A 27,963-nucleotide genomic window follows, 5' to 3' on the forward strand; every position below is an offset into this window, starting at 1 on the left:
GAAGCCAAAACCTCAAGTACCAGGACCGCAGAGCCTGCCTACGGCCGCCACGCCTAACGCACCTCCACCGTCAACCGCAGTCATCTCTGCCCCGTTACCCTCCTTCCTCAGCCCTGGGGACTCCATGTTGGGCTTCACCGCCCCTTACAGCACGGGAACTACATCTGCCAGCAGGCCCCGCGGCACTGACGACTGTGGGGCGGCGGCGGGCCCTCGAACTACAGCTCCCGGCGTGCCGGCGCCGCCCCGCCTCCCGCCCGCCGCCTTCCCGTCTCCGCGGTGAGAAAATAACCCCGAAGTTCCCCGCGATCAGCTGATCCCGGCTGACAACGAGGGGAGCGGGTGGAGGGGGCGCGGGTCTTGCCCTGCCCAGCCCTCTCGGGCGCCTCGCCTGCATGGTCGGGTCGCCGCCCCGGCCCCTGGGGGAGGCGAACCGGGACTCCCCCCCCGGGATCGGAGCGGGCCGTGGGGAGGAGGAGGAGGAAGCGGCGACCGGCACCCGACTCCTTAGTCACCGGGTGCCGGCGGGAGGAAGTGGAAGAAGGGTGGCCGTCGGCTTGTAAACAATAGCCCGTCTGCTTGCGCCCCGTGCCGCGCTGCCTTTGTTCCCGCCCTCGCCGCAGCTCCCTGACCGCTCTCGACGCTTGGCAGCAGGAAGCTGAGGGGTTCCCCCTTTTTCCCCGGCTGCTCTTTAGAGCTAGACGGCGCCGCGCAGGACGCAGCCCCCAGGTAAGGTGCAGGCTGCGGGAGCGAGGCGGCGGCTGGCACCGGCGTTACGTAACGAGGGCCGGCCCACGGGGGGCTGCCCGCCGCCCCCGCTCGGCCCAGCGGCAGCCGAGCCCCAAGTACTGACAGCCGCGGGGCAGCGCTCCCGGCGGGCTGCCCTACGTTCGCTGCTTCCCCTCCTTTCTTCCTCCGTCATCGCCAGTTCTGCGAAAGCCAAGGGTCAGTCCGAAGCCAAGAGTGGCTCTGTGTGGGCCGGGAGGCGCCCGAGGACCGGCGTGGGGAGGCAGGGCCGGGGCCCCGCGCAGCCGGGAGGCAGCAGCAGGTCGAGACAAAGGCGGCTCGGTGCGCAGGCTACGCTTAGCGGGCGCTGGCACCGGAGGCCTACTCTGGCAACTTGGGTCGGGGAGGCAGAAAACCGGCCGCCTGTCAGCCCGGCCGCGGAGTTACTGGAAGGAGCGCACAAAGAGAGCGGATTTTTGTTTATCTGGCGAAGCACATCAGTAAATTCCCAGCAAATAAATACTGTGAACTTAGAAGGAGGAGCTTAGCTGGGGAGCGAAAGCAGAGAATTTTCTAGTGTTGACGGAGTCCTCTGTGTCTGTATATGTACATGTATATGCACTTGTGCGTGTCTGATGCCTTTTTTTTTTGCCTCTGTGTCACCAGCTGCCTCCCTCCGGTCCCAGCTTCAGGGAAAGACTTGCACTGTCTGCTGAAATACGCCAAACTAGGGGGGTTTCTCACCGCTGGAAACTACGTTACACAGCCAAGCAGAAGCAGAATGCCTATCAGCGTTTGGGTATAACCCGACACGAAATCAGACGCATTGCTTAAGCGTATTTTGGAGAAACAAAACTTTACCTGTACTTAACCAGTCTTTCCTTGGGAGGCAGGTCTGTGTATGAATCTTGCAGAAATATTTATTTAACTATTTAAAATTAAGTACAGACAGCATTCCTGTTGTGTTTCTTTCCCTTGTGAAGATACTGAATTTGCAGCTGACTTTAACACATATGATACTTCAAAACAAACAGGAGGGAAGACCATTGCTTTAAGGAAATCTAAAGATGAGTGCCCATACACAAACTGCAGAGAAAGGACAGAACACAACACTCCTGTGCCAGGAAAGCTATGTTTGCAGTGGGACAGATGAAGCAATCTTTGAGTGTGATGAGTGCAGGAGCCTACAGTGCCAGCGTTGTGAAGAGGAGTTGCACCAGCCTGAAAGGTTACGGAACCATGAACGGACCCGTATACGACCTGGCCATGTCCCGTACTGTGACTCCTGCAAAGGTGCCAATGGGAACATAATGCATGCCAGCATGACGGGCTCCAGGCAGATAGCAGCAGTGAGGTGCCAGGTGTGCAAAATCAACCTCTGTGTGGAGTGTCAAAAGAGAACACACTCTGGGGGGAACAGAAGGAAGCACCCTGTCACTGTGTACCATGCTGGCAAAGCCCAAGAGCAGGAAGAGGAGGAGGGGATGGATGAGGAGACCAGGAGAAGGAAAATGACAGAGAAAGTTGTGAGTTTCCTCTTAGTGGATGAAACTGAGGAGATTCAGGTAAGAACTGCTGTGATTTGTGTGAATGGATGAGATCCTTTAAGTTCTTTCTCACGCTAACGTCTGTTGTGATGCGCAGTTAGTACTTAAAGTGTAACAGGCAGCAAGGCTAACAAAATGCAAGAACAGCCAGTTGAGTGGCACTAAGTATCTTGGGCCAAGAATGACATGCTGCCTTGGAGTGGCCTTGCTCTTGACTTCCTCAAAAGGTCAAGTTCATTAAAACCTTGTGTATGGCAAGAGCCTTCTCTTAGTGGCTTGGTAAGTGAAGCTGGTGAAAGAATCAACTCTACTGAGATACATACAAGTAAGATAATAGCTCTCTGTGCAGGATGCTGATCATTCCGGAGCAAAACTGAACAGAGACTATTACAGTAGGTATCTTGTAAATGGGAGTGCTGGCAGCCAGTGTCTTATTCTATGATTAGGAGTGGGCACTGTACCAAGCAAGACTACAGCCTCCTGAGACACTCCTTTGGAATCAGTAAAGCCATCTTATTTTTAGGATAAAGTAGGCATGATGAGTCAAAGTCCTGCAGATGTCATAGATAAGCTGTATTGCTTGGCACAAACTGTTCCCTGTTAGTCTTTTGCAGAAAGAGGGGAAGCTGGCTGTCACTGTGAGGTAGACCTGCTAGTAATAATGGTAAAAGTACTAGCTGGCAAGGAACAAGTTATAGATCTCAGGAGGTATTATTTTAGAATCTAGCATTCAGTATAACAGTTAATGAACTCTTGGTCACTTCTAGGTTTGGTAAGTGTAAGCATTTTACAATGTAAAAAGTACTTTACAAATGTGAAAATAATGATGTGTGAAAGTAAAAGTACAGAATAGTTACACAGCTGAAAATCCAGCTTTGTTTTATGGTTCCCAGTACCAGCAGTAGTGTGATGATGATCTGATTGTTGGTAGATTAATTATTTGGATCCGTCATAGTAACAGTCAATGTGTCTGGTAGACATAGTACAAAAATGAGACTGAATTATCTTCCAGCTATTCTATCCTTTAGAAGACTGTGTGCATATATATGTATCCTCCAATTATGTTAATGTAGAATAGATGCAAGATATTTGGGTCAGTTCAGGTATACTGGCTGACAAACTCACAGCATTTGAGTGGAAAGGCAGGAAGGATAGAAAGTCCTTATGAAACATCAACACAGGAAAACCACTATGTAGTCCACTGGTGTCTGAGTTTCAGGTGTAGTAACAGCCTTTAGTTTGTATGCCTTCCCTAAGCACATACGTCTTTCCTTGTGATGCATGGCAACTATTGCTTTAAGATGCAGACTTTTCGTTAACCTTCATCTAGCAAGCTCTGAAGTGCCTTCGAACAGGACTGTCCTGGAAAGCTGCTCATAAGCTGTGACTGTACCAGTTTAAGTTATCTTTATGCTTCTGAATCGGTAAGCATTATTGAGGTAGACTTGGCTGCCTCTTGCAAGCGTGTTGCTATTTGAATGTCACAGGCAATAAAGCTACGTTCCTTATTGGGACAGCAATGGCCTTGTATCAGGTCATAGCAATTTGGAGCAGAACAGGGTGGAAAAATCTCTTAAATGATCTTGCTTCCTAATGAAGATGTTGAAATAGAGCTCTTCCATCTGGAGTGATCTTCTCATCCTCATAGGTGAATATGCATGAGCCATCTCACAGCCAGTGTCAAAGCAGTTGGAGTTTTCATTTAAAATGTTTCTTAGCAGCTGGAACATAGAGTGCTTACTATTATAAAGATGTTTCTGCTAGTGAGCCTAAGGACCTTTATTTAGAGAAGGCCATCAGATGACTAGCTACCTCTGAAGACGTGTTCTGTAGTCTTTTACTCTTGAGAATACTAAACAGCCAATTATGCTACACGAACAATCCCCTTTCTTTTATTCTGTGTTGTTATTAGCAATATTACTGCTGATTGTAAGAAACACTTAAAGTATTCTTTATTTAAACCAACTTTTTGTCCAGAAATTACAACATTTTAATAACTTGAAATGTGGAGGCTCAGGGTTTGAGGATGTGTGCTTAAGTGTGAGCAGACAGGAGAAGAATTGTTCAGAATTGTGGAGTGCAGCTGTCTTTGTTCTCTGACCCTTGGAACTTGAAGATGGTTGTATTGCTTAGGAAATAAGAGATGGAACTGCTGACTTGCTATCAGTGGTAGATTCTGTCATAGCACTGTTAAATGCTGGTCCTATAAATCTGGGCAGAACTAGTTATGCATCCACTGAGCAAACATGACTGAACGAGGTACTTGTTGATGTTGACACTAAATTCCTACTTGAAAGTGGTTCCTTGAGGTGGGAGCACAAGACAGTGAGATTTTTATTTTTAGTATCCTTTGGCACTTGGAGTTGTTAAGCTCAGGTGGTTGTTTCATTGTGCCTGTTGGCTTCTTGGAGGTGGTAGCCCTGAAACTGAAGGACATTTTTAGTGTGTAAGCAATGACTGAACTAGTTCCATATCCAGAAGCAACATAGATTAATGTGCAAGCCACTCTCTGAGAAAATTAGTTTAGCTAAGACGTGGAGATTCTCAGCATTGCACTGATACAGCTATGATAATTTGGGGATCTGTATAATTGTCTCTGTGCTGTGTTGCACAGGTGTGGTAGCCTGCTCAAAGTTAGTTTGGAGCCTTTAGTGCTTTGCAGACATAACTGTAAGCTCTGAAAGTTGGACTTCTTGTGTTTGTTTCAAATCCATTTAGTCTGGATTGAAACCGCTGCTTGTGAAGCAGTCATTTGTAGGAACTTTGGCCACCATCAGCTCTCTGTGTAACAAGCTTCTCTGTGATGTTCAGCATAACCACACTGTATCTGACCACCTTCAAGAGAGATTGGCTCTGTTGTGTTACGAAAATGCCATTAAAGGTTAAATCCAAGTTTATGCTGCAAGTCTGTGGAAGAACCAGAGAGAGGTTGTCCACTGTGAAGTCCAACTCCAGCTGTCTCACACAGCACATAGCGTGATGCTTTGTGGCTCTTCTGAGTTAGTCCTCAGCTGTCTTGACCTGCACCACAAATTTTCCTTTCCTTCTTGAAGGATCTATCCCCCTCTTAAGACCTTATTTACTGCTTCTTCCAGAAAACAAATCTCCATATTTCACAGATTGGTGGAATCTGCAGTTAATATCCCATTCTAGGTCCTTTTTCTCAGGCTTTATTGTGCAGGTTCTCTTCACACAATATTAAACTTTTGGCCTTATCTATTACATCTCTACAGCTGAGACTTCAATCAAATTGTTCTTGATAACTGTGGCATCTGTTTGCTAATTGGCTCTGACATAGTCTGTCTAGTTTGTTCATCTCTACTCAGAATGGTATTGTGGGGATTACTTCCTCAGTCGATTGCTTCTGTCTTGTCACTGCTCTCATCACATCTTTGCCATGATAGATTCAAACTGTGTGCCTTTTTTTTTTAATGTGTTAAATTCCCCAGCTGAATCTCCTGATCTGCTCTGTCAGGATGTCATCTTTCCTTTTTTTTCATCTCCAACTTGCTGAGTTTTGAAGCAGGCATCAGTGTGCTGTCACTAGTGCTGCCCTGTGTACGCAGGAGGCACTTCCCTTAAGAACTTATGGAATCAATTCGTTGATCTCTTTTAAAATTCCCTTGTACTCATGGATTTATTAAGAAAAACATAACATTTGTTTCAGGTTCTGATGCTGTCTTATTGTCTCTTTTTCCACTCCTCTATATCTGTCATTGTCCCTTGTACTCAAGTTTATGCAGCTGCTGGAACAGTATCGAGTTCTTTTGCTTTGTACAGCACCTTTGCAGTAGAGCCCTCTAGCCTAACGCAGAGTTACATCTCAGTTGTAGGGGAAACCCTATTTACTCCTGCCCCTGAGGTAAGGGGAAAGATCTGTTTAACAACGCATAACAACAGTTTAATACATTTAACTTGGGAAACAGATGTTGAGAGTTCTTACTGCAGGATGAGAACTTGGATGTAGTGCCACTAGTGACTTCTGTGATAACACTTTGTCTGAAACCCTAATTGAGGACTTGACACATGGCACTTCATAGAAGTAGGGAAAGTCTTTCATTCACCCAGAAGATGGAGGACATGCTTGATTGTTAGTAGTCAGCCCTAAGGAGTCCACTGATCTTTGACCAGAAACTAGCTCTGTCGAAGGAAATCACCCAGTCTCTGGGTTGCACAGAAAAATAAAAGGTGCTGACTTTGTAGCCTGTCTTACCAAGAAGACAGGAACTAGTTAGCTAGTCACAAGTAATGCTCCCATCGGTTTAGTTTTATGTAGAAGAAAGGAGCACATATTTATTACTGGGTCCTCTGGAGATACCCACTGTGACTTCCCTTCCTTCCGTTAATTAGTCTATTCATTTTGCCAGTAGATACCACAATTTCTTAAATCCATCCCCATTCCTTGAGTTCTTTTTATTTCTCCTAGAAGGGTTAGACACCTGAAGGATTAAGCTCTTTCCCTCAGCACACACTGAGCAGGATCTACATAATGCTTTGCAGTCAGTTTAGATGATGCAGAATGACTTGAGGCCTTTATTTGAATGCAGACTGCTTTATACAATCATTAAGTAACCAGCCTCTAACAGCGTAATGGTCCAGGTGTCCTCCTTTGTCCTCTCCTGTTAAAAAGTTAGCCAGACAGAGGGATAGCTCTTTAGGCATGCCACCTCCTTTGTTTTTCTCATCTCCACTGTAAACCTGATGAAGTAGTGTGATTTGTCTTTGCTACTTAATGATTTGAGCCTGACCAAAGTCTAGGGATGAGGAAAGGGAGAGCCACTAGGAATGCTTTTCTTGGTAAAGTGTTTTTGTTCTTTTGCTGACATGTCTTCTCTTCTATGAGATCACAATCTCTTTTAAGTCTTATTGCTTGCCTCTGTAGTAGAAAAACATCTATCCAGCAAATAGTACTAGTTTCTGTGACATCTATGCTTGATTTGTTCTTGAGGTATTGTGTGCTTGGTGGTTTGTGGGTTTTTTGTTGTTTTTTTTAGTAGTTGTTGTTTGGTGGGTTTGGGTTTGTTTTGTTCTGGTGGTTGTTGTTTTGGTGTGGGGTTTTTTGTTTTCGTTTGTTTTTTCTGTGCTTAAGAGTAGCACAGTCGGATGTAAGTTTCTGGGAATTTTGGTCCATATCCTGTAAACTGAAGAGTCACAGCTGGTATATTTGCTATGAATGTGGAGGAGCAAGAAGAAATACAGTAGATCCAAGTTTTTTTAGGTCAATGTGATCTGTTGGTCAGGATATGTCATTTCTGTCCCTCATCACTGTTGCTGTTTTGTTGATGTGTTTTCCTCCTCCTCGTACTTCAGAGAAGTTTTCTTGCCAGAGTATTTTGGGGAGTTTGCTGTCCTAAGCCTAGGAATTTTTCTCTTTATTACTATCTTATTATTCAGTATTTCTCCCATCCTGGTCTGTTGTGAGATTTACAGTTCCCTCTGCTGCACTGAAGCACACTGTTTTTCTGACTTGGGAGTTGCTGGTTAGGAGTGCTCTTTCTTCCACTAGACGTGTATCAGTATTTTGAAGAGTATTTTTAGAAGATGGGAGAGGCACATCCAATAAATACACAGTTCCTTTAACAGTCTCAGGCTGACTCCTAGCTGATCTGAACACAACCATTTAAAAATACTGCTTTTCTCTGGAACTGCTTTTTTGCACTTTCTTCATGATGCAGTTCTCCCGGGCCATAATTAAAGTGAAGTCTCCTGCTTGCTACCTGTGAAAGCGAAGGAGAGTGCAGGTGAGAGAAGCTGGTAGCAAGTCACTCTAGAACTCCCAACTGTTTCCTTCAAGGAGTTCCTGAACTTAGTTCAGTTCCTGAGCTAAACAGGGTTAGTGGGGAAAAGGGGGTGTTCAAAGTGTTTCCTCTGCTATACTTATCCAGGGAATTCTTTTCACTACCTGTGTGCTGTCTGCAGGAACAGGATGTGAGTCCTTTAGGGTGCATTCAAGAAAAGGAGACTGGTAGCTTGCTGTCCTCCAGACTTTCTGTTGTTTCCATCTCCTCCATTTTCTTACTTCTTCAGGGGTCATTAGAAGTTAGGTGGTGTTGCCATGTACCTTTTGCCTTTTAACCTGGTTGGTAATGCCTTGCTGTATGATTGTGTAAAGGCAGTCCTTTGGGCTGCCTATCAAAACACCCTGCAACTGGAGAAATAACCACACTAACTGTTTTCTAGGAAGGGTGGAACTCTAACAGAAGTTTGTAACTGCCACTCTTAAAAAGGACAGTGGTATAAAGTAGTGCCTGTGCAGGCACTGAGGAAGGCCAGTAGACCATGAATTAACTCGCTGTCTTCGGGGCAACTCTCCACACCTGAATGTGGGTGCCTGCTCCTGCAGCTGTGACATTGGCATGGAAGTTGGTAGCTGTGTGGCCAAGTTAACATCCACAGAGAAGTTGAAAGGTACCTAGGATCCAGAATAATGAATTCTGCTTCATGGTTTATGGTTCCTTTTTTAAGAGTTAGATGACATTCTTTAAGTATTATTTTTGCAGCAATTGCATTTACCCTGGAGATTTAAACAGTTTTTAGTTCTTGCAAACAGTTTTTTAGATACCACACAGATTGGTGAGATGTCTGTTATTATTTCTGCTTTCAGCAGTTCCATATAACTCTGCTGTCATCCCCAAGGGTAACTTAGCTGGTAATAGCAATATTTCAGTCAATGGTCCCTCTTGGGTTAAGGAGAAGTCCAATCATATTGGGTATCACATCTCCTTATGTTTCTTTTTTTTTCCTCCACTGCCTTAAAACTTGTGAAATAGGTTTGGGTAGGGTTGTTAAGCAGGATTTAATTCTTCTCTGTTTCTGGGAAGAGTTCTGTAACAGATGGGCCCTGGACATGGGCAGCCTCCACCCTTCAATGTAGAGACCTGTAGGACCTGTTGTGCTCTGTGCAAACCCATGGAAATACTGTCTCTGAATTCCTTAGCCGAAGCTGTGGGAAGGAACAGGATAGCTTTGGTCTGAAAAAGAGACTCTGAACAGAGACACTATTATCATGGCTGTGTATGAAGGATAATGGAATAGGTTTAAACAGAACCTGTTAGTGGTAATACAGTGAAGGCAGATGAGCTGATACAGAGCACCCCTAATAGAAATGCTGTCCTTTGGTTGAGCCAGTCCTGCACTTAGTGTGGGGAATAAGTGAAACCAGCTGACGGTGAGGAGGAGTGTTGGAACCTGAAATCATCAGGGTATGTCTCTCTCCATCTTGTTTTTTGCCCTCCATGCATCTGCTGTCAGGTCATCCAGTTTGGGCTTGAAGCTCTGTAGGACTCTGGTCCTGAAAATGCTGATGTCCCCTGTCAGCTTGGCTGAAATCTAGAAGAGTACTGAAGACAGTCATGGTATTTGTGTATTTGCTGGGTCAATGGTTAATAGCGTACTCCTGAATGAAACTGTAGGAGACGAAGGTAAGGAACTAGAGGTGCTTGGACTTAGAAATTGGCCTATATGCTTCTTGTGCACCTGCTTATAATCAAAATCCTAAATCTCTTCTTGGGAGGCCTCTAAAAGCTGGGAGGGAGTAAGGAGCTTCTGAGATCTCTTTCATCTTGACTTAGTCTATGATCTTTGCAGAAACTGAGTTTGAATTAGGATAGTCTAGGGCCCCTCTTTTGGCTGTACTGATGTTATGGGTTTCATAGCAAAGAGTTTCTCTTTCTCACAGGGAGCTATGCAGTCCTTCTTCTCACTTGTTAGCAAGACATATTTGGAAATATCAACAAAAATTTCTCCTTGAGCAAAAGCAGAGAGTTTTCAGCTGCTTTTTTAACAGCCACTTACACTGAACTTGCTGGGGTAGGCCACCTGTGCTTCTTTGCATTCATGCATTGCCTTTCTGAGTGAGCATGAGGGGCCCTGTGGAGATAACAGTTTTGGGGACAGCACTGCACTCTCGTGCAGGTTATTCCTCTCAGGCTTCTCTTACAGGCTGTAGTTGAAGAAAGATATTTGCTTTATAGGTTTCTCTTCTGTTTTCAGCATGCACTGAAATTCTAATGTAGTGATGTAATGGTAGGACATGGAACTTATGGGTGCATACCTAAAGACGTTTGTGCAAATCTACCTGTGGATAGGAGCTCAGGTTTTTATAGTTAAAAAATTTAGAAGCAGTGTTGTAATGAGCTGGTGTGTGATGAGGTGGGCAGGTCTTGCAGATCTGTTCTGCTTCCAGGTTTAATGATTGATATGATACTCTGTCCTTACGATCAACTACCAAGAATGGTCTCAGTTTTGTGGTTTAGAAGTTCAGGGCTGGTTAAAAGGTTGCATATATTGTTCTACCTTGCTTTGCCATTTCTTGCTCTGATTTCAGGTGTTAGGTTGAATTCTTGTAAGCAGTACCTTTTAAAAATATTTTTTTGAGCTGTGAACAGAATTGCTTCTATTGCCAGTATTAAGAAACGCTTTATTGTTTTGACCACTTGTACTTGAAGATTAATTTGTTTCAGATGTTTGCAGTCTCATGCTGTTCTGTGTTTGGACATGCTGTTACAAATCTTCTAGTTTATTTTTCCATTAATTGAAAAGTGTGTTAAATTTATATCCTGTTTTAGTGGTTGTGTGTTAGAAGAGTGTTCTGTGCTGGTTGTCAGACAAGTCTGATGACTCTAATGTAATTATTAATATGATCTCTATCTTGATTGCAGAAAGGGCATTTTAGTTTGTAAAATACTTTCAAAATCAAGTCAAATGAAGAGTGAGATTTCAAAACTCAACAACAAAAGTGCCCATGTGAATTGAAATGACAGTGTAAATCTGGCAAATTAAAGTACTCTTATGAATACTATGCCAAGCACTCTCGGGTTTTTTTGGGGGCCATTGTGGTGTTGTGGCACAGCTCTGGCTTTCTATACCACTTCCATGAATATTGGCAAGGCTTAAAGGATCCATAAAGAGTTTTAGAAGGAGAAACTCTGGCAAAAAGGTGTAATTCTCTTACTGTTTATTTTGCCTGGAGACTGATTTAAAGTTGTCTGAGTACAGGTCATTGGAAACTCCCCTCTACATTATGGATTTTGTTCCTAAGCTTTTAAGGTCTTGTTGTTTTAATAACACTGTTTCCAGGAAATTCATGGGCAGGGATGTCAGTTTAGCAGTTTTTATTTCTTGTCTCTTCCTAAACAGTTCTACTTTTGTTATGGGTCGGCTCTAGGGAAGTTATGTTTGGTATAATATTTCAAAGCATGGGTGACAAATAGGCTTCAGATCTAAATATCCCATGCAGCAGGGTATGCATTTGTGTCCTCCTTGATGAGAACTTGAGCTGTAAATTTCTCTGCTTTTCCTGCTGAAGAGCTTCACCTTCAGTTCAGCTCGACTTGGGTGGAGTGACTGTATGGGGGCCTGGATGACAGTTGCTAACAGAAATGTAGTTAAAGCTAGGAATGAAGGCTAACCAGGGTTCTAACCCAGGATGAAGTAAAAACTTCTTTCTAGAGGAGAATACTGTGAGGCACAACAGCAGTGTAAATGAACCTCTGGTGCTAGAAATAGTATAATTTTGCACTTTCGAGATGAGAAGCGAAAAGGAGAAATGGGAATTAAAATCCATAGGAATTGGTACTTTGACACTTACTACATCTACTCTGACTTAAATGTGTTAAAGGAACTTGCTCAACAGAAGTAAATATCATTACTGAACTGGGGGTTGTTGTGGGTGGTTCTTTGAGAGTATCGTACTTATGCTTAGAAGTGATTAAAGAAGACAATTGCACAAGAGCAAGAGACAATATATAAGCACATTCAACAAAAGGACACTTTTTTTAGTTGTATTGGCTTGATTTTTGTTGTTGTTTTATTTCTTCCCTCTCCCTACATGGAATTTATTGTGGCAGGATGTTGCAGGATGTAAAACTTAGCAGGTTCACAAAGGGCTTAGACAACCTCCTAGAAAATAGGTCTACTGGTTCTCTACCCAAAAATGAGTGTCTCAATGCAACCACTGCTCAGGAAGCATTTTGACATCTGCTAAAGCATGCGAGGAAACATTTCATATCTAAGCTTGCTCTTATCCATTACAGAATGCTGCAACACACTTGTGTTGGACTATCTGGACTTTGCTGCAGTTGTTTTGCACCTGGGTGATTTCCTGTCCAGATCACTCCTGAGCTCTATCTTGAAAGGAAGTCTGAAATGGCCTGGAGCCTTAAAAGTGCTTTGGGTGCCTGATTTGATATCCAGCATAACTTTTCTCTTGGAGTGATCAGGATATGGATCTGGAACTGACTTCTTTTTTCTGTCTAGCTCAGCAGTCCAGTTCTTCACACAAGTTGCCCTGGTATGGGCAGTTGTTAAAATGCAAGGAGTGTGAAAGAAAGTTGGTAGTGTGGCCATTCACATTAGCTCTGTTTGGGACCATTTCAGCTACAGTGGAGTTTTGTGACAACTGCCTCTCACTGGTGGGAATGAATTGCAGAGCTACCTCTATTCCTGTGGTCTGCGCTGTCCTTTGTCTTCTGACATTATTGGCTCAGCCCCTTCTACAGACTCTCCTAAACTGATACCAAGATTATAACCACTGCTGCCTAAAAGACCTTATTTATTAGTTATCCAGCAAATATGTAAGCAGCTGCGTGAAGTCTGGCCTTCCTTTGTGCTGTGCAGGGAATGAATAATCCCTGACCAGCAAATACAGAATCTACCACCCTTATAATAAGATGTTTGAGAGGGAAGAGTTAAAAAAACTAAAGCAAAACTGGAGAAGAAATTTTCATCTTCCTTTTTGCTTACACACACAGAATGTTATTACAGTGTCAAATCTGTGAATGTTTTCAGAAGCGATCCCCTGGACCAAGAACTTCCTTTCACCCACAGAGACATCTCCAGAGACACTAAGGGGAACTCTCTGCGATATAAACTGCCTTACTGATGACAAGCTAATAGCCACAACTACAAAAAAAGCAGACTTTTTCTTGTGCACCTGTAACTTGAATGTGTCTTGATGGTCTCCCACAGGCAGCAGAAGAGATGTTGTTGAGAGCATTTTGGTTTGTCCATTTCCTGTTTTCTTCCATGCTGAGGCTGCCTTAAGTGCTAGGAGTCCATGAGAAGCTACTGCAGCTCCACAGTTGTTTTTTCCAGACGCTGTTCCCAGCCACAATCTGGCACACTGGTTATTTTTTAATTTTTGGCAGGCTGGCTGTTTTTTATTTTCCTTCAGAGTCTAGATGCTGCTGATAGATTTGACCAGAGCAAATGGGGCTGGCAGGGCCTTAAACTAAATTGCTGATCTAAGAATAAACTTTTTCAAAGAAACCATTTGCTACTTCATGGCCTCTGTGGATCATGTATCGTGAGACCTTCCAACTGTACTTGAGGGGGGGAGAAATAGCCAAGGACCTTTCAGAAATTGAGAGGCAAGTGAGAGGGGGATGGAAGCCCTGCTCTTTTCAGCTGACAGGAATTCCTTGAGGAGGGAATCGTGGGGGGAGAGGTGAATTTAATCCTTTTCAAAAAGTGATTCTGTCATATTCTTCCCTGTTATGTAGCACATCGATAAAGTCTGTTAGAAGAAAAAGCAAGTGATAAACAACAGTGGCCAGAAGCATGGAATCTTTGAAAGCCAAGGCCATATTCTGCAACAAAAATAAGGCAGGCTCTCGTAGAACCCCAACCTGTTTCGTTGCTTGCTTACCTGTTTCCTGTTGCCCTGGTATCTAAGCAGAAAATGCCCTGTTCTTCAACCTAAATAGCGTGGTATTTGTCACTTAATCTTTGAGGAGCCAAAGAGAAGTTAACTACTGAAGGCTACTATCTTTTTGTGTTTGAGTGTTGTGTTTTGATGGTTTTTGTTTGTTCCTCTGTTTGGCTTTTAAATGAAAGAACAGTACAGTCAATTAGGGAATGGATCATTGAGGTAGTTCAGTAAAAAACAGCTTGACCTCTTTCAACAACCTGACTCCAGTGCACAACTTCGTTTCGTTTTTCTCTGCCCCTCATTCCAGCTGAAGGGTCTATCAGTGGAGAGCAATGGGAGCAGGACAGGCTGTGTCTGAGAGCCCCAGGCTGTGGAGAGATACAGCACAGCTGCAGAGAGAAGCTGTTTCTCCCTAGACAATTGCCCAGCCTTTCTGCATGAGGCAAGTTAAGGTGACAAAAGCACTCCCCTATTTTGCATCCACATTTGGATGCTTTCCCGGGGACCAGTGCTACTGAGGGTGTCTGCCGTGCTCCAGTAGCTGTTGTGACAGGTTTGGAGGTAAGGGTGTACTCCTGTCCCTAAAAGGTCTTCCTCAGGGAATGGAGCGAGGTACCAGAGGTTTCACTAGGCAGGTAACTGCAGTGAAGCGTCACTTCCAAAACAGCTACATGATGAAACATCCTCAGTCCTGCTCGGGTGTATGGCTTACAAAACTGCTCTCTAATATTTTGCTTTGGACTTTTAGTTTCTTCAGGAACTTATGGCAAAATCAGAACAGGAACTATGAACTCATTAAACTTGTGAATCCTGAAACTATCTGTGTTTTCAGTGTTGTCTACTGTAATTGCAGAGTGGGTTTCTTTTGTTGTTATTTTTAGGTAAAGAATGAAGAGGAATTTATTAAGAAACTGGATTGCAGTCCTGAACAGCATCTAAAGGTAGTGTCCATCTTTGGGAACACTGGAGATGGCAAATCTCACACCCTTAACCACACTTTCTTCTACGGCCGGGAAGTCTTCAAGACCTCTCCAGCCCAAGAGTCTTGCACAGTTGGAGTCTGGGCAGCCTATGATCCGGTGCGCAAAGTGGTGGTAATTGATACAGAGGGGCTGCTGGGGGCCACTGTGAACCTCAGCCAGAGAACACGGCTGCTGCTGAAAGTTCTGGCCATCTCTGACCTCGTCATCTACCGTACTCGTGCTGACAGGCTCCACAATGATCTCTTCAAATTTCTCGGCGATGCCTCCGAGGCTTATTTAAAACATTTCACCAAGGAGCTGAAAGCTACCACTGCCCGCTGTGGCCTAGATGTTCCTCTGTCAACTTTGGGTCCAGGTGTCATCATCTTTCATGAGACTGTGTACACCAAGCTACTGGGCTCTGGTGAGTAGACAGAAAAAAAACTGAATTACATTGTGCCAAATGCTATCTAGAAATCATCAGATTGTGTTGACTATTAAGTGTTCTTTACTACCATGTGAAAGAGCTCTCACTTTTTCCTTCCTGGAAGCCAGGCTATGGAAATAGCAGAGCATTCTCTGATGGTGATTTGACTACCTCAGATCAGATAGAATAATCCTCTTAGCCAGCTGGACATTGGTGCTCTCTAGTCATGATCAGGATTCTGCCAGTCATGGGAGGGGTCATCATGCAAGATCATGAGCGATACATCAGAGAAGGTGAAAACTGAGACACTCTGGGATTTTGGCAGGAGTATGGAGTATCTTGTTGCAAGAAACCTAAAATAAAATTCTGTGTAGAAACTAGGATCAGCAAGAATAGTGAAATTGGGGAACTTTAATACTTGCAGTACTCTCAATCTGCTTTTTTTTAATTCTATGCGCCAATGTCGTTCTGAGGTTGGTGTGAGGTTGAGATGGAGGCTGTGTGGTGACACAGAGCTGATGGTTTGACTCAGCTTTTCTTTGTGCAAGTATCCATTACAGCCAAAGCAGCAGGCCTGGCACACTTCTATTCCCATCACATGCAGTAGTTTCCACCAGATCTTTTAACTGGGATCATGTCATAATGGATTTTGCATATTTAGATTATGTAATTTTTTAGTATATCTGAGTGAAGTGCACTGTACTGTGGAAATCACAGCACACTTTAGTTTTTGCTTATGTAGGGGTGAAAATTTCTTCTCCTGGCCTCAGGTGTTTTTCATACTTGAGAAGGCATGATGAGACCTTTTTTCATTCTGACCATTTCTGATGCTTTGATGTGCAAGAGCCCTGGTGAGTTGGCTTGCAATAGCTGAAGGTCAGTCCTTCTGTCTTTGAACATTTGGGAGTCTCCTGATATGTAGTACCACAGCTGATCCCTGCTCACATTGACCTGGGACCAGTGAGATCTTCACAAAATTGGAGAATTGCCTAGCTTGGAAAAGACCTTTGAGATCATCAGGTCAAATCATTAGCCTAACATCAACAAGTCTTTGACTAAACCATATCCCAAAGCACTGCATCTGTATGACTCTTAAATACCTTTAGGGATGGAAACTCCAGCACTTTCTTGGACAAGCCATTCCAAATCCTGATAATCCTTGCAGTAAAGAAACTTATATCCAATCTAAACTTGCCTCAGTGCAACTTGAGGCCATTTTGTCCTGTTACTTGGTTGAACAGATAGTTGTAGAGAATGAGAAGGTCTCCTCCTGAACCTCCTTTTCTCCAGAATAAACAGTCCCAGTTCTCTCAGCTGCTCCACATAAGACTTATTCTCTAGACACTTCACCAGCTTCATTGTCCTTCTTTGGACATGCTCCAGCAGCTCAATGTCTTCGCTGTAGTGAGAGGCCCAAAAGTGAACGCAGTGCTCCAATGAGGTCTCACCAGAGCTGAGTACAGAGGCATGATCACTTCCCTGATACTGATGGCCACATTATTCCTGATACAGAGCGGAATGCCACTGGCTCTTTTGGCCACCTGAGTGTGCTGCCAGCTCATGTCCAGCTGGCTGTCAATCAACACCCCAGGTGCCTCTCTGAGCAGCTTTCTGGCCATTCCTCCCCAGGCCTCTAGTGCTGATGGGGGTTATTGTGGCCAAAGTGCAGAACCCAGCATTTGGTTTTATTGATACTCGCACAATTGGCCTTGGCCTACCAACCTGGTTGCTCTGGATACCTCTGGAAAGCCTCCATACCCTCAAGCAGATCAACAATTCCACACAGCTTGGTGTCATCTGCCAGTTCCCTATGGGTACACTTGATCTCCTAATCCAGATTATTGATAAACATGTTAACTGGGACTGGTCCAGTACTGAGCTGTAGGGTGCACCACTTGGGATTGTCTGCAGGCTGGATTTCACTCCATTCATTAACACTTTGGGCATGGCCAACCAGCTGTAGAAGAACTTGACATTGTTTCTTCTACCTCCTTAACCCGGATCCCTCCTTTGAAAGGGTGAACTCACTACAACATGGATTTTTGGGAAGTCAGGAAAAAATGAAATTGTATTTCTTATAGTTCAATATAACAGTATAAGGAGAGTAAACTACTACAGAAGTATAATAACCTTAAGGAAAATGGGGAAGGGGTCTAAGTGGCAGCAAAGTGACAAGAACAGCTGCAGGGGATGATAGCAGTGGGCACAGCAGAAGCAGCAAAGGGAAGGTGCAAGATGTGCTTCCAGACATAAAGCTCTTGATGTTCCAATGAAGTTATAGTAACTTAGCTGTTGTTGCCATTATATGGCCTGTTCACCTCTCCACTCAGAGCTTCCACTTCTAAGTTTCTCTGTTCCAAATTTTTGTTAGTGTCTGAGCTAGAAATCTAGCTCAAACAGGTATTATTAAAGTGACTTCTGAATTATTTTTAGCTTACCTGCTACAGCACTTCCTCTTCTTATGTACCAATTTGCTGATTAGTGATGCAGAGTTTCATGTAGCTGTTGGAGTGTGCTGTTTCAGTAGATTGGATTTAGTGACCCATGATGGTAGTAGCACTTGTTTGCAAAGTTAGAGTAGTAAAAAATGTTGGGTTTGTGGTCACTTCTGGTCATGGTAAGAGTAGGAATGAAACCACTTAACATGTGTGTTTGCAGTAAGCTTTAACCATCTATTGGTGGATAATCGAGATAAATACATGGCTTCAGGGGAGGGAAGAAGGGGTCTGCCTTATTCTGAAATGTACAGCACGTACTTGGAAGCAGGCAGACTTTGCATACCTCTGTGAGGTCTGATCTGATATGGCCCCTTCTAAAGTGTTGCACCATGTACAAGGGGCTGGTAGAGGCTGAGTCTTCCTTGCTACATGGTTGGCTTAGATAATTAGCAGCCCATATAAAGTTTATGGCCTCCACCTATCATATGTTAGGACTAGCTATATGAAATCATGGTTTGGTGAGAAGAGCCACCAACTGTGCTGACATGGAGTTTATGTCATAAATTGCTTTTTATTCTGGGCATCTATGCTTTCAAAGCTCAGTGTTTCTGGTTTTGCTTGTGAATTTGGTCTTAGAATCTAAAGCTGTGTTTCAAAAACCAGAGTCTGCTTTTGAAAACGGTTTCTTTTTCTTCTTGTGAAATATAATAACTTCAAAAGGTCAACAGAAAGTTGAATTAGGAAAACTTGAACTGTGTTTATATGACGGCACTGTTCAATTTTAAATACTATTTTAAACAATCAGTTGTTTATGCTTTCACATACAGATCATCCTTCTGAGGTTCCTGAGAAGCTCATTCAGGATCGGTTTCGGAAGCTAAGCTGTTTTCCTGAGGCTTTCAGCTCAATCCACTACAAGGGAACAAGGACATACAATCCTCCAACAGATTTCTCTGGACTTAGAAGAGCTGTGGAACAGCAGCTGGAGAACAATACCACTCGATCACCTAGACAGCCTGGGGTTATTTACAAAGCACTAAAAGTAAGTGGAGAAGAGTTCATCACAATCGTTTGTATTGCCATTGCTAGTAACTGTCAGTAACTGGGAACCAGTGGCACAGGCCTGCCAATGTCTGCAGATAAGGTCTTCCAAGGGGATGATGATTTTTGTGTAACAGCCAAGTAGGTGGTTGTTTTTCCATTTGTTGTTTGTTTTTCACATTGAAATAAACAGCCACCATAGCAAAGACGCTTAAAGGCCAAGAAAAGTTGAAGAGCAGAACAGAGCAGAATCAAAAAAATTAACTGAGGAGAAAAAAAAAGTGAGTATTTGGAACTTACACCACAGTGACTTGCAAAGAGGAGGCCCAGAAGGAGTTATTGGTGAAATTCCTATGAATGGCCTCAGCACAAGGGGAGGAAATGCAGGAGACTTGTAGGGAGCTAATGGCTGGGAACACCAAGCAGTGGGTGTAGTGTAGCCCAAAGGCTAGGACACAAAAAGGAAGAAGAAGATGTGTTTAGTGGCTAAGAAACTAGAACTGGATCAAGCACAAAGTTGTTTCAAAGGTGCAGTATCAGGCCAGATGAAAAAGAACTAGAGAGGGCAGCTATTGATTTCCTCAGAAGTTTCACCATGCTAGGATGTCAGAGAGGTTTTTGAGTCTTAAAATTTAGTCTCTCATACAAGTTTCTACACATTGCTACCACTACCTGATTAGCATCATATTTTCTTTAGCCCAAAGAGCGCAGCTGTCACTGGGGAGGGGCAGGCAGAGCTGGGGCATATCTGCAGAAGAAGGTAGTGTTAGCAGTCACTTCTGGTGTTAGTCACAGCTGTTGAAACAGATAATTCCATCCACTCTGCCTTTAGGGTAGCTGAAGCACAGTGGGAAGTATCTGGGTGGCATGTACAGTTACTCGTCTTCATTAGGGAGCAGACAGACAGCAAAGAGGAAACAGAAGAAGTTGTTAATTCCAGTTTAATTTCTAGGACTTCTCTTGCAATGTCAAGTACTTCAATTTTGGATAAAAGTGCTATTATACTTAAAAATTCATGTCCAGTAAAGCAGTTGCTGTGATCAGATCCACACTGACTACAAATTAACTTTTTTTTTGCCTTACTTCCTGAGGACATAGGGCTTGCTAGAGATCTGTGTCCACCTCCTCTAACTTATGAATCCATTGGCTGGTATCAGTAAAGCTTGAAAGGGTTCAAAACACTAATTTCCTTGAAGTTCTTTGAAATCAGATGTCTATGCAGAGATCTTATCTGAGAGAAGCTGTGGTGAGAGGTATATGTATGTCTGTATATGCAGTCAACCCTTATTAGATAGCAGTGATGTTCCCCACTTCAACCCTGAGATGGGAGAGAGGAAGAGAAAGAAAGGCATCCACTGCAGTAACCTCAGATGTGGGAAGAGTTTCAGTTAGACCCTAAGCCTTCAGAGATCTCTGTTGAGAAAAGCTCTAACCATCTGCTTTGTTCCACTGCTTGCTGTTTTAATATAACACCCAGAAGAACTGAAAAAGTTAAGTGTGCCAAGGCTAAGGACTGACTTAATCTGAAAACAGATGCTCCCAGGAAAGGGAACAAATCTCTTTGTGTCAGTCGTGTAGTTTCAACAGAAAAGACTAATTGTTCAATGGGCCAAAGGGAAGCTCAGGGCAGTACTTTCTCAGCTGAGGGACAAAGAATATGTCCTCATGTGCTGGAAGAAATAACTCTCTGTGTTTCCTTGTGGAAGTCTCTAGAACTTGAAGTCTTTTTAGCAATCACCTTACTATTTTGGGCGTGGGTTGTATGCACAGAGGTGGACACATTTATTTTTTTTTTGCCATCTGTTTGTGCTATGAAATTCAAAGCAGGGACAAGAGGAGAGAAGATAATATCTTACAAGCATACAGATCACTTTCATACAGGTGTGAGATTGTCTTGCTTGGTTTGTAGTATTTGCCTTAGTTTAGCTGTGTGGTCTCCTAGTGGAGCAATCCATGCTTTTGCCAACAAAAGCTTTCATGAAATGTCTGCATTGCTGTCAGTCCCTTACCAGCTCATTCTTTTCTGTCTGACAGGCTCTAAGTGACCGATTCAGTGGGGAGATCCCTGATGACCAGATGGCTCACAGCTCTTTCTTTCCAGATGAATACTTCACATGCTCCTGTGTGTGCCTCAGCTGTGGGTAAGGAGATGAGGAGTGCACCCTTATCCTTCAAGAAGGACTGTGCTGCTCTGGTTTGCAGCCAGAGAACGTAATGTTTCTGTGACATCTCAACACTTGACATCACTTATTAACAGCAGTGCTGCCAGGCAAAATTTGCTTGGAATTCAGCTCTTCTGTGAATTGGATGACTGCTACTGCTGCATTCCAGCTGGATGCATGGTCTTTGTCTACCCTGTTTTTGCATATGGCCACAAAACTGCTCTGCCTGTATCTTCTCCCCTAATACACACAGGGCAGGAGGAAAGATATGTCTAAAGAAATCCTCTGACATTTCCTGTGATGATTTTTCCTGCCAATTATCTTAACAGTATAAATGATTCTAAAGCACGTATCATGGGCCCAGGCTCTGTTCAGTGACTTAAATTAAGTGGAGCTCCAGGTTTGAGCTTGTAGCTCTCTGGAAAGAGCCCAGAGGTTGAGCCTGGAAGGGAAGTAGATGGCAGTCAGTGCTGTCAGTCTGTGAGGTGCTATAGTGGCATGATCTTACTGAGTGATTATGCTCCTGAAAACATTTTCTCTCCAACGTCATACAGCACTACATTCCTGCTCTTTTATGATTATGTGAGGAAGGTTGCAGTGTTAACTCAGTCCTGGTTAGTTTCCAAACTTGGTTAGTCCTTCCTTAAATTCTATGAAATTTAGATTTGCTACAGTGATCATTTTCTGCACTGAGCTGTTGTGTTGTGCAGCTTTGTACTGTGAAACAATTGTTTTGCTTCTTTACAGAGAGTGTGCAACTCAGTGATAAATTCTCTTTGCTGTATGTAAAGTTGTGAAAATGCTTGAAGTTGCCATGTCTGTACAAATGAACTCCTGCCCTGTATCTAACAGCATTAGCTCATGGTTTGCTTTTGGGTGCTCAGGTGTGGCTGTAAGAAGAGCATGAACCATGCAAAGGAAGGAGTCCCTCATGAATCCAAAAGTCGATGCAGATATTCTCACCAATATGATAATAGAGTCTACACTTGCAAGGTGAGTAGAGAGGCAAGAATGAGGTCTGAAGAGAGGAGAATGAGGAGTGTCAGAGGCATGTGCCTATTTTCTTGCATTCTTTCAAACGGGAGAAGCCTTGTTACAGCATTGACAAGAAGAACTGATCCCTGTTGAACTTGTATATTTGCTTGGAGAGGTCATCACCTCTGCATGCTGTGTGTCATTTGCTAGCTAAATTGTGAATCCAGCTGCTCTCAGCCTGCACAATGTTGACCTTCTACATACTTGATGTGGTAGGTACTCTTCTCATTTGCTTATGCCCATTACTTGGTATTAGTAATATTTTTTCTGGAGAAGGCAGGAAAATTTTGTGCTACCATTGTGGGGTTTATACCGTGCTGTCATTATTGATTATAAGTTTGATGAGTGCTCTCCTTTGCTGTACATGCTTTATGTGGCCAAAATGTTTCAAGACCTGGAGTTTGAGATTCCCAAGAATGCAGTTTTAACTGAGCCTTTGTGTTATAGGCCTGTTATGAACGAGGGATGGAGGTCAGTGTGGTGCCAAAAACCTCTGCTTCCACTGACTCCCCTTGGCTGGGCCTTGCCAAATACGCCTGGTCAGGGTGAGTACTGCGGCTATGACCTTGCTGCTTTCTGTTGGCTTTACCCTGCTTGGTGCACTGGACTTCCAGTACCTTCCTGAGGTAACCTGTCCTCTTATTTCACAGATATGTGATTGAGTGCCCAAACTGTGGAGTGGTGTACCGCAGCCGGCAGTACTGGTTCGGCAACCAAGATCCTGTGAACACTGTAGTGAGGACAGAAATTGAGCATGTCTGGCCAGGGGTAAGTTTTGCTCTATAGTCTGTGTGAGCAGCCACATGCATGTTAATGCAGGTTCTTCTGGACATTGATGGAGAAAATTGATTGGCTTTTGTTTCAGCTGGTCCCTGTTTGTGCTGTTCAGAGGAACCTTTGCCAGGGCCTTCAGTCGTCATTTGTCCACCTTAAAGTGGCAACCTGGCCAGTTCATACACACTTCACATGTGTGACACACCATTAAAACCTACCCCTGTACTGCAAAGCAGGGCTGAGAAGTATTTTGTGCTGCTTGCCCTCCAGTATAACAGGAGAGGTGGGTTGCAGAGCCATCTGCATATAAAAAAAGGAGCTTTCTCTGGTTTTTATTCTCATTCCAGACTGATGGATTTCTGAAGGACAACAACAATGCAGCCCAGCGTTTGTTGGATGGGATGAATTTCATGGCACAATCAGTATCTGAACTTAGCCTGGGACCCACAAAAGCTGTGACCTCCTGGTTGACAGACCAGATCGCCCCAGCTTATTGGAGGCCCAACTCTCAGATTCTGGTAAATAGCAACTGCTGTGGAGGAAAGCTTTGTATAACTAGAACTCCTTTTCCTCACCTTTTAAGTAATACAGAATTTTGCAGATACCAACTGCTTCTTGGTTTGTTGTAATAAGCCCTTCTCCTTCAGTTCTGAGAACTGAAAAGCCTTCAGCTTTTTTAGCCAAAGAAAGTACAGAGACTCTGCCCAGCTCTGCTAAACAGACTATTTCCCCCTACTTTTTGCAAGCTCTTCCCCCAGCAGTATCACAGAAGATCCTGGCTTGCATGAACTTGCTTTTTGGAGAGGAGAATTAACCTTTTAAATCTGGCTACTGCTGTTGATAGATGCACAGACTTAACTCTGGTTCCATAACCAGAACAAAAAGCTGGTGCAAACAATTCAACTAGGAAAAGATTGTGTGTCTGTGTGTCTTGCTGCAAACAGATGCTTCTTCAACAAAATCTGCCTTCTGAATTCTTGCCCCCACACATCAAGGTCAGATATCCACTGCTCAGACCTACATGACAGGGATGTAACATTTTTTTGATTACAAGTGAAGGGATCACAACAATCTGTTTGCTTCACTGCTGTAGCACTGTCTGAATTGCTTCCCGAGGGTGAAGTTAAGGGGCTGGTCGCACCCAAGTTTTGGGTGTAACTGGATTTTTCAGTTTCAGTCTGAGTCTTGGCCATGCTGGGATTCTGCTCTCTATCTTTCTATTAAGGAAGGTCAAACTAACAGTTTTTCTTTCTGTGTTGTCTTAATTAGAGTTGTAATAAGTGCAATACACCTTTTAAAGATAATGACACTAAGCATCACTGCCGGGCCTGTGGAGAGGGCTTCTGCGATGGCTGTTCTTCCAAGACCCGTCCAGTGCCTGAGAGAGGCTGGGGACCAGCACCAGTGCGTGTGTGTGACAACTGCTATGACAACAGGGGCATCCAGTTAGGTAATTTTGAGTTAGTTGTGATGAATTTATCCCTGGGCAATATAGTTAGTCTGAAGTTTTGTCTCTGGCTTCTGGTTCACAACCACTTCCTGTTGGATGTAGACAGTGTTGTTCCAACAGGGCTCTGGTTCAGAGTGCCGAAGAAGGGAAGCCGAAGAGGTCAATCTCTTGTCAGGAAGACGAGCCTTGCAGTGAGCTGCCAGGCATGTGAGCCTCTGACAGAATTTTCTAACTGGATCCTTACTTTGTTTTTCCAGCACCTGCTAGTGGTGTGGGATAGCATCGAAGCAGAGATGGGGCTGTTTCAGCATCTGTATTTGGTCTGTTGTTGCTGAACTGGAAGTGCAAATGCTGCAATCCAAGACTGGGGATGTGGAAGATACAGGAGAGGCTCTAAGTTGCATTTTAGGGTTTGGCGCTGGTTCTTCCTAACGTAAATGAACTGAAACGTGGTGGAAATGGTGCTGGACTTGGGTGTTAAGCCTATTCTGGTTTTGTGTTGTGCAGATGTGGCCGAGCTGCCTTCAGATGAAGAAGGGGGTACACTCATTGCTAGGAAGGTGGGGGAAGCTGTGCAAAACACCCTTGGAGCAGTGGTGACAGCCATGGACATTCCCTTAGGTGAGCTCTGTTCTGATGGATTTGGTTTGTTTGTGTTTTTTTTTAAGCCTAGAGGCATTTTTGGTTTTGCAGAGCAAAACTTCTGTTTAAACACTAAAAGTTTGCGTGGCTGGCTGATATCTCCGCTGCTGATCAAGAGTTTACACTCCTGTGCATCTTTCTCCCTTGATGTTTCCTCTTGACTTTCAGCATGTTGTTTCTGCAGTTCATACCTTCTCTTTTCTCCGTTTGTGCAAATGTATGTGCACCAATCTGTGAGTAATTCGTGCTCCCTTGATGCAGCTGCCAGCTGCAGTTCCCTAAAGACTGGTCAATTAGGAAGCATTTTATCAGGTTTGGTTTTCTTCCAGAGATGTTGAGTGCTTTTTAAGTGTGTTCTTGGATACTGCTGGCACTTGGTACTTCTGCAAGGTAGGGCTGAGGATCTGAAAATGTCCAGGTTGGTAATACTGGGAAAGTAACACGTGACGTGCCCTTTAATGGCAAGCATAGGACAGTGCACATTTGCTGCTCTTTCATGTGTTGTGTAGCAGTTCAGGTATGTCAGCACTTTGCATTTGAATCTTCTGTTGTTGGATCTGACTTGCTACTCTGCTGCTTTGCCTGCAGCATGTCCTGCCATTACTGGTGTGGGTGTTTGTTGTCCACCTCAATGAAAGGCAGAATGAATCCCTTTCTCAGTTCAGGCAGTGTGTGCATTTCTCAATGTTTGGTTTGGTGACACTGGGTTTTTGGCCACAGCTGAAACTTAAGGTAGGGAAAAGCAAGGGTCTCAACCTCTGGAAGAGTCTGAATAAAGGAAGATGCCACCGTTTAAGGTCCAAGTGGCTCCCTGCTACACTGAAGTATTCTATCAGTAGGTCTTCTTCCCCGCAGTGGCAGTGTTATGACTTGCAGTGTGTGAGTGCTTCCACTGCAGTGCATTCTTGACGTGTTTGTGTTCACAGATTATTTTCTTCTCCCTCTCTCTCACCTTCCCCACCTCCCTTCATCCACAGGTCTGGTAAAAGATGCAGCCCGACCTGCATACTGGGTACCAGACCATGAAATCCTGCACTGCCACAACTGCCGGAAGGAATTCAGTATCAAACTCTCCAAGCACCACTGTCGGGCCTGCGGCCAGGGATTCTGTGACGAGTGCTCGCATGACCGCAGAGCAGTTCCCTCTCGTGGATGGGATCACCCAGTCCGGGTTTGCTTTAACTGCAATAAAAAGCCTGGTGACCTTTAACCCCAGGCCTTTCTCCAGATCTTTGCAATTCCTTATTGTCTCAGGGTTACAAATGAAACAAATCTGGTCTCCCTTTCACCTCCTAACCTGTTGTGGCCAGAGTGCATGGTTCTGGTTTCTGGCCTCCTCTTGTGTTACATCCATCTTGAAATGCTGGGAATGAGTTTATGTTCAGCCTCTAGGTTTTAATTTCAAAGTAACTGGGGAAGAGAGGGAGCTCCCTTGTAAACGAGCAACCCAAACCCCAGTGTATTTTATTCCAATTAAAAAAAATTATATATCTCTCAGTATATTAATCTATGTATAATTTAGTATATTCAGAATACGGTTGGCTAATGCAGCTTTGAGTATTCCTGGTTCAAATGATGGATGGTGTTGTTCCTTACTATGCTGATCAGGTACACGGCCTTCTGAATCTTGTTTTGGAACATCTTGCTGATCATGATGTCTTGTGAGGAAGGTTTGGAATCTGTGCTGCCAGGGAATCTCCAGTGTTGATGTGTGAATTAATACCCATTAATTCAACCAGCTCTGCATCTGGAGGTGCTGTACTTCTGGCCATGGAAGATTTAAACCCAGGTTCATAATCAAGTTTGTTTGAACTGTGGTATGAGCAGTGATCTTGCAGTGCAAGAAGTATCAAGTTGAAGTAGATCATGTTCAGAGAGACCAGTAGAGCTCTGAAAGGTAAAGCGATTCATATATTAGAAGGCAAAGCATTCTGATTTTGCCATTTGAACTTCAATACCAGATCAAAAGATAGCAGGGTCTTGCTCTCCCTGACTATGTTCTCATGTACTCAGGTTTTCTTCAAGTTCCTCTGCCAGCTTGTTAGAGGTAAAAGCTTTGTCCAGAGCAGAACAAGAGAACAAGTTACATAGGCGATTCTGAAGTATGAAGTTTGCGTTGTTTGGGTTGTGATGACTTTTCTTGCCTCCCACTTCAAGTGGTCACAGAGTCTCTGGAGCCTCTGTGTTCTCAGAAGTGGTTGCATAGAAACTGCACAGATTTGACTTATCCTTTTTCTAACAATACGAACTTATGAATCCACCTGGAAAATGGGAACCTTTCTTCTTTGCTCCTAGCAACTGGCACTCACTGGACTTCATTCTTTAATAAAAGGACTGCAATGAATTCACTGATTCTTATTATCAAAAGCACCACTTAACCTAACTAATACTGTCTTGTACTGTGGATTTGTGGTTCCATTTATAAGAAGTAAGTGACCATTGTGGATTAAACTGCCTAAAATTCTCCCTTCTTGGCTTACATAGAAAAGAATTCTTCTACCACAAGAGTTGTCTCCTCTTGGAGTGGCTGGAGTTTGATGCAATATCCTGGAACTGTGGTATTTTTCCCCCCAGCTTATTAAATGTGCTCTTGTGTAAATGAGTGCTCAAGACCCTGTTTTAGGACTGTATTATTAAATTAACTGCTATAAAAGACTTTATCTGCTGAACAAGGCTACTGACTTTTTCCCTGTGACAATTGGTTCTTGCTTTGTCTCTGAAAGAACCTTCTCACAAAGGGATTGCTCCTTTGCAACTACATCCAGCCTACACATGGAAGTAGACTTGGAGGATGTTCCAGGACACCTTTGGTACTGGCTGAGTTTTCTGGGGACTGTCTCATGTCTGTGTAAGCAAAATGGGCCATAAACTCAGTTTCCCAAGAAAGGGCATGAGCAGGTAGGAATCCTCTCTTGAAAGGCATTCTGCACATCCAGCATAATTCTGTGCTTCAAAGTATTTTTATTTTTTTAATGGGTGAGCAATATGTTCTTGGCTTGTAGGCTGTGCCCTGTGTGCTGTTTATGCATGTAGCTTTACTACCATGTTAATGCACAGAGAGAAAGCAGCCATGACATTCCTCTTATAAAATCTTTGGCATCTGATTCAA

At 43.8% G+C, this 27,963-nt stretch overlaps 1 protein-coding gene across 3 annotated transcripts; it reads left to right on the top strand.

The window, feature by feature from the left end:
* ZFYVE1 (zinc finger FYVE-type containing 1) lies at positions 1-27,963 on the top strand. 3 transcript variants are annotated; one of them, XR_010303005.1, is made up of 13 exons: positions 299-729; positions 1,393-2,291; positions 14,805-15,309; positions 18,578-18,792; positions 20,826-20,932; positions 21,838-21,946; positions 22,436-22,533; positions 22,639-22,756; positions 23,110-23,280; positions 24,032-24,212; positions 24,720-24,833; positions 25,023-25,244; positions 25,832-25,915. XR_010303005.1 is itself a non-coding variant. In XM_064146968.1 (12 exons), exons 2-12 carry the CDS (start codon positions 1,794-1,796, stop codon positions 26,062-26,064), a joined length of 2,349 nt encoding a protein of 782 aa, XP_064003038.1. In that variant the 5' UTR covers positions 1-279; positions 1,393-1,793; the 3' UTR covers positions 26,065-27,963. The 3 variants fall into 3 exon arrangements, 2 of the variants coding, with proteins under 2 accessions (XP_064003038.1, XP_064003028.1); XM_064146968.1 differs by lacking the exons at positions 299-729; positions 25,023-25,244 and adding an exon at positions 1-279 and having other exon boundaries at positions 25,832-27,963; XM_064146958.1 differs by lacking the exon at positions 25,023-25,244 and having other exon boundaries at positions 300-729; positions 25,832-27,963.

Source organism: Pogoniulus pusillus, chromosome 1 (assembly GCF_015220805.1).
Source record: "Pogoniulus pusillus isolate bPogPus1 chromosome 1, bPogPus1.pri, whole genome shotgun sequence".
NCBI classification, from domain to species: Eukaryota; Metazoa; Chordata; class Aves; order Piciformes; family Lybiidae; genus Pogoniulus; species Pogoniulus pusillus.